The 6,863-nt window shown below is 43.4% G+C and overlaps 1 protein-coding gene across 1 annotated transcript; it reads right to left on the reverse strand.

Annotated features, from left to right (window-relative positions):
- Positions 1–491: 491 nt before the first annotated feature.
- adrb1 (adrenoceptor beta 1) lies at positions 492–2,856 on the reverse strand. Its single transcript, XM_004567496.6, has one exon. The coding sequence runs from the start codon at positions 2,580–2,582 to the stop codon at positions 1,389–1,391; it is 1,194 nt and encodes a 397-aa protein (XP_004567553.2). The 5' UTR covers positions 2,583–2,856; the 3' UTR covers positions 492–1,388.
- Between the last annotated feature and the right edge of the window lie 4,007 nt (positions 2,857–6,863).

Below are 6,863 nucleotides of genomic sequence, written 5' to 3' on the forward strand. Positions count from 1 at the left end.
TTCCAGTTAGTCAGAGCGTGTGCCGTAAAGTGGGCTCACCTCACCCCCGTGCGCAATTGTTTCCTCTGACAGCTGTGAACTGAGCTTACAATATCGATACACCCACGAGTGGACTTTAATGAAGCATGCAAACAAACCCCTATTTATCCCTGCAACATTAAAGCGCACAAGAAGCATTGTTCAAGAGTCGGATTTCGTGGCTCCCTTCTCCACGGTGGCCAATCAGATTCCTCTTCCTCCCAGCAGCACAACAGCATCTGACATCACGCCAATTCACAAATCCTGCAAAGCGCCGTTTACCTCTCGGTGCCACGCTGTTTAATCACAAAATGCTGCTCTTATTAGTCTCTTAGTACATTGTGAACGAACCGAGGTTGCCGAATGTGATTACATTTCAATCACTTCTCCTCTAGCATTTCAGAATTTCTGCAGCTCCCTGTGGAGTCAAACCTTCCCACAGTAATAATAATAACAACAAGACGAAAAATGGGTTAAACAGCAATAAACAGTAAAACTTTCTTTTATTTTCACAGACATTATAACACACCACCTCACAACAGCATGTAAAGCCAAAGACAAAGGGAGAGGCTCAAATTCCTCTTGGGCACTAAACAGCACATTATGTACAACGGGCATTAGAATCAGCCTCACAATTACTCGTTTAGTTGTAAAAGACAGCGCGGAATAAATAGGCTATTTTACACCAATGTTTAATATAAACAAATACCTGTCGTACAAATTGCACTTGCCGATGGCTGTGAGGTAAAATACTTCGTGAGCTCTACATGACTGCGATACAGTCACTCCGACAAATGCCTTGATCTTATCCAGTGCCTTTAAATAACAGTTCATTGTAGTGCGCCTGAGCGGTGATGAGCGAATTTTTACGCAGGAACCTGGAGCGAGGATCGGACTCTCACTTCCCCATTATAACGCATAAATGCAGAAATCAACTGTTTATCGAACAAAATCAGAACTGAAAAGTTGATATTTATATCAGGCATCAATCACAGGAGTGCGACTCCGCTCTTTGGCTGATGCACAGATTTACTGGATTTCAAATTCGGCACCTGACAGGTTTTTAATCACAGAAGCTTTACAGCCACTTCATTTTAGGGTTGATGAGCTATAATTTTGGCAAATTTCATTTTCTCTTTTACACTAAACTCTCTCTCTGAGCCAAAGGAGATAATGGGAAAATATTTATCCTGATGCTTTAAAATGGCTTTCAAACACGTTTCTAGCATTTTCGCCTGTTGTTTGAACTCAAATGATCCTGTTTGTTGTTGCAAAGGTCCCCGTTGAAATGATTAAATATGGCTCTTACGCACTCCGTCTCCAAAAAGAAACTCGCCTATTTTGTCATTATCCCCCCCCCCCCTCCCCTATCACAGCTGTGATTCGGAGTGAGACAACTTTCCGGTCCCCAGGCTACTATCACTGTTGTCCAAGCCGGCGCAGTCTGACCACATCCCCAACGTTCCGGGCTCCAGAGAGGAGACGAACCCGCCGGAGCATCGGGACAGGTCGCAGGAGCTAATGTGTAGCCTGCGGTCGGCTTGCCTCGGGCAGCACAGCAGCCTCTTAAAAGCCTTCCTGAAATCTGGGCTTCGGCAGTAAATTATGGGGTTAAACGCAGAGTTCACGTACCCCAGCCAGTTCAGAAACACGAAAAGGTCCTTGTCCACCACCTCTGCGCAAAAAACCCTCACGACGTTCACTATGAAAAAGGGCAGCCAGCACAGAGTGAACGTTCCCATGATGATGCCAAGCGTTTTGAGCGCTTTCTGCTCCCTGAGTGCCAGGATCTTAGACGGCCTCTTCTTGCACTTGGAGGTCAGTCCGGTTAAGGTGTTGTGAAACCTGCCCTCGCACTTGTCGATCTTCCTCAGCTGCTTTTTCGCCTCTCTGTACACGCGGGCGTAAACAAATATCATGACCAGGAGAGGAATGTAAAAAGATATGATGGATGAGGAGATGGCGTATGCTCTGTTTGTGACAAAGTCGCAACATTCGGGGTCCTCGTAACAGTCTGTGTCCACGCTGTCCCGAGACCAGTGCATCAGGATGGGCAAGAAGGAGACCAGCGCAGAGATCGCCCACACCACACACACCACCGCTTTGGCCCGGGCTTTGGTTAACAAGCTTTGGTAGCGGAAAGGTGATGTGATAGCCACATACCTGTCTATGGCGATAACGCACAGGGTCTCGATGCTGGCGGTGACGCAGAGAACGTCCACCGAGATCCAGAACTCACAGAAAAAGGTGCCATACAGCCACGAACCGCGCACCGCGAGCGCCGCGCCAAATGGCACAACCAGGAGCCCCATGATGAGGTCCGCGCTCGCCAGCGACACGATGAACACGTTGGTGAGAGTCTGCAGCCTCTGCGTCCTGGCGATGGCCACGATGACCAGGATATTTCCGAACACGATGGACAGGACGATCAAAGCCATAACCACGCTCATGCCCGCCATCCACTGCTCGGACGCGGCTGCAGCGGAGCCCGGTGAGTCGGACGTCTCGCTCCCTGTGCCATTCTGGAAGTTCACTGGCGAGGACGCGCCACCACCGTCCCCCATGACGGGCTGCTGGGCTGTGAGTGGAACCAGGTCGAGATCATCAAGGCAGCACTAACAACGCCTTCACAGTCTATAGCTCTACTCCCACTGCGCGCCAACTCCATCTGGAGCGCCTCTCAAGTCCTCAGCCTGCGTTGGCTGCTGTAGCGGCCGGGACAGCAAAGCGCGCGGTGACATCATTGCTCCTCACGACCAATCAGGCAGCTCAGCGGGCAAACGATCCCAGCGGTGAAGTTGTGGAAGCAAACAAACACCTGAACCTTAAAATTTCAGTCAGTCTCTTTTTGGTGTCTTCACCAGTTAACGCGCATGGACGAATAAACCAAACTTTTATTAAGCAGGAGAAGCAGATGGTCACTCCCCAAACTGTCCATAACTATCATCGGTCCAAAAATCTTGTCGGTTATGGAAACACGATTAACCAAATATGGAAGTCCAGCAGGACATGAACTACAGGGATTTCGCTGTTTTCATCACTGGCGAACCACAAACAAAATTTGTTTTTCCACTTGTCCGTTTTATATTTTTATCGCTAAGAATACATTCCGTGGGCATGAGGTCAGGCCCAACAACGGATCTGTGGTCCTTCCTTCACAGCAGCTGTATTATGGTAAACTTCTTATCTCCAATCGCAAGTACAGAAGGCTATAAAGCAGGGGTTGACTCACAGCTATTCAGTCCACGCATCACTGCAGAGATAAACATTCCAGGTCAGTTCCAGGTCATTAAAAATGATTTTTCTGACCTACACCTGAACCAGGTTTTAAATTATGGCCGAGATGGAAGAAAGACAAGCCTAGTAGTGAGCTTAGTTTAAAAAAAAAAAGAAGGAAAAGAAAGAAAAAGAAAAGAAAAGAAGGCGTTCAAGATAAAGAAACAACAACAAAACAATGAAAGGAAGGTAGATTAAAGGATTTTCTTATGTAACGATGCCATTTTTTTTATTCAACAGACTTGGAAAGAAACAATTCATACTTTGGATGAATATTGTTTCATCTTTTAACTCTATTCATAAATTAATCAAAAATCATTTCAGGAACACTGTCAACTTACTGTCAACACGCAAGACTTGCTAAAAAACACTGGACTAATGGGGCTCTCCATTGCCTCTTACTTTATGGCCTGCTCTCTGAGGCCATAAACTGTTTATTTATATGCAAGTGAGTTTCCAGTATGGAGACATTACAACCTAAATAATTTAGTATTTGAGCAAACTGGCAGGAGTAAGGCTGTTTGTTCAACTCATTGTTGGTGCCCACTTTCAAATCTGACCACTACTGTAGGCCAACAAAAGTCTATCAGAGGGGCATTAAACAGAATATCAACTGAAAGTTTGGGGCCTAAAAAATACATTTTATTCACGTTAGTGTGGGAAATAAAATATAGAGTTTCTTTATGGTTTTTGGTTAAAATGAATAAATAAATAAACTCCATTTATCTTCTTTCCACCTCTGTGGTGGCAGAAATTTCCAAGAGCTTGAAATCAAACCCTATAAAACAAAAACATGTGCATTAACAGGAGTGGGAAGACTTTTTTTTTCCTATTAGTGCTTTTAAAAAAATCTATGGTCTGTTTTTAAATAGAAGAAATTCCTTTTCTGAAGCTTTCATCACAGGACAATGACGGTTAAAGGCTTAAAACGATTCCCTGACTTTGCTGATGCATCGGCTCCTCTTCTCGGCCGCATTTAAAGCGTTTACACCTCTTCGGCATAATTCAGATGTTCAGCAGCTCGTTTACTTTCATAAAAACGTGCTCATGGAAATGCTCTTGACCACTCAACAGCAGCTACCTCCCACATAATCTTTGTGCAAGCTTTGAATGTCGGAATGAAGAGAAGTGCTGCTGGTTAAGCTTTGGTTGATCTCATATGTTGACACCAGCGCGGAGTCAAAGGTCAAAGTTGATTTCATTATTTGAAGTGATGGTTTTCCCCGTTTATGGATCGGGTTCGAGAGTCTCTGCAGAGGCAGACAAAGCGATGTGTTCGAGTGAAGCTGCAGAGCGTTTTGTTAGCGGTTCTGCTCATCAGAAAACCTGCGTTTCAAGCAAACGTTCCTCACACGCCGCAGCCTGGAAATACGGCAATGATATTTTATCTCTTACAGTGATATGATCTTAATGGAGCCCACTCAGCCACAGTGAATGGTGAATAAATGTTTCTGCAGGAAAATAAAAAGAAACTGGAGAAACTGAAATTTTCTCCTTCACCTGGCCCCAAAACACCCCGCCAATATTAAATGAGCCATTTTATTTTGAAATCACCTTTTACGTGCAGTTAATTCAATAACAATAAACCAGTGTCAGTTTCACAAATCCTGTGAGTGTCATAAGAGGCACATGGCTCTCAAGCCCCTGAGAAAGCTTTTTAAAAGCCCTTTTTGTGCTGGTGAAAGGAGCTGTGTGCTGGTGAAGCTCTTATCTGATCACTCACATTCAAACTCCTTACTTGGGGGGTGATCTTGCAGTTATATTAATATTCATTTTAATGTGTTATAGCACCACAAGTGAGAGAAGAGGTGGCAGCTTCGATGACCCGAGCGCCTTACCCGACTGGGTATTTTATCCATGTACTGTGTTGATGTTTTCAGTTTACCCAAATGTTAACTGAGGCTCTGTGTGTGTGTGTGTGTGAGTGTGTGAGTGGTACAGGGTTAATTGTGCTGCCAGAATGACAGTGAGGAAAGCAGCTGATGGGACAGAGGGATAAAACAGCAGGAAAAGACTCAGAGTGAGTCAGGAGGCCAATAATAGCTCTCCGTCTTAAGCGACCATGTCGTTGTAATGTTTATCTTTGCATATTAAAAGTATCTGGTTAAAGACAGATTCATTTGCTTTTATTTCTGATTTATCCTCAGGTCTGAGACGCAAGAGCTCTTTTTTGTGGCAGTTCTAACTTGTGGAGTTTATCTTCGTGTTAAAAAAATACACATAAAAGAATCACAAGATGACCGTCCACATCGCTGCTACCCACAACACATTCCACCTCAAGTCTGGGATTTTGTAAAACACTAATATTACTCCCCTGGGACAGTTCTGAAAAGACCTTTGAAGCTTTCCAGAGAAAGGACCATTTTTAAATAGCATTTTGCAGCTCATCCCATGCCCAGAGTGCATAAAACAAGAAAGTGCTTTCACAAAGCCCTGAGTGCACCCCGGGGACAAAAGAATTTTCAAGTTGTAGATCTGGAGCTAGGCTCCTGGCATGATAGGATAAAAGGATGGAGATAAAAGCGGGCAGCTTACCTATCAATGTCTTTTTCAATAAACTGTAATTTTTGCTCCTCTGGCAGAGCGAGCAGCAGCCTAAAGATTCCTTTAAAATGCAACGGAGCTCCCAATAATGTCACATATTCCAGTAAATGCAATAAAGTTTTCACTTGGTTTGATAAAAACATGTAATAATCTGACAAAAAGGGGAAGAAAAATCAAATGGCTCTTTGTTTTCAAACTGATTGAAAAGAAAAAGTAATTTCAAAACTAATTCTGACAGATGATGGAACAAACCTGTTAAAATAAATGTGCTCATTTTGAATTTGTTGCCAGAAACACCTTTGAAAATAGTTGAGTTTTGATCTTCCTTGCAACTGTGTTGCATCACGTCTTATTTTCTTACCAACAATCTGTACTCTGGACTTCAGACAGGCCAGTTTGGTACAAAGAATTTTTTTTTATTACCACGCCATTTATTGGAATATGTGCAGAACGTGGTGTGACATTGTCCTGCTGAAATTGGCATCCAAGCATCCAATGGCTGGATTCATATGTTGCTCCAACACCTAGATTTTGATTCAGCATTAATGGTGCCTTCATAGATTTGGATTTCAGTCACTAGTGCAGGAACTGAAAACTATTTTAAATTCTGTGTTTCGCACCGGTCCACCTTATATGAGGCCTGGAAAAGAAGAAGTGTTTCTGGATCTTGGCACAGTATTGTGCAAAAGAAAAGAACCAACTATGTCCAGAAGAACAGAATCAGCGTTCTGGGATTTCCTTTCCTGGATGATTATATGTTGCTAGGAAAATGGGGGGAAAAGGGAAATAGGTGCAACGATTTATTGAAACATGTGCAAACATAAATGGACAATACAGTAAAATTGTAATTAGAGTTACATATCATAGATAAGAAAATGTAGAATCTGCCCTTTACATTAAATAAGTACATTAGGTCAATTGCTGTCAATAGGAAATGAGCACACCCATATATCCATGATGAGCGGTTATTGTGGGTGTATCAACCATTATACCAGAATAGATTTTAGATTAGACACCAGCAGAAG

Source organism: Maylandia zebra, linkage group LG8 (genome assembly GCF_041146795.1).
Source record: "Maylandia zebra isolate NMK-2024a linkage group LG8, Mzebra_GT3a, whole genome shotgun sequence".
NCBI lineage: Eukaryota > Metazoa > Chordata > Actinopteri > Cichliformes > Cichlidae > Maylandia > Maylandia zebra.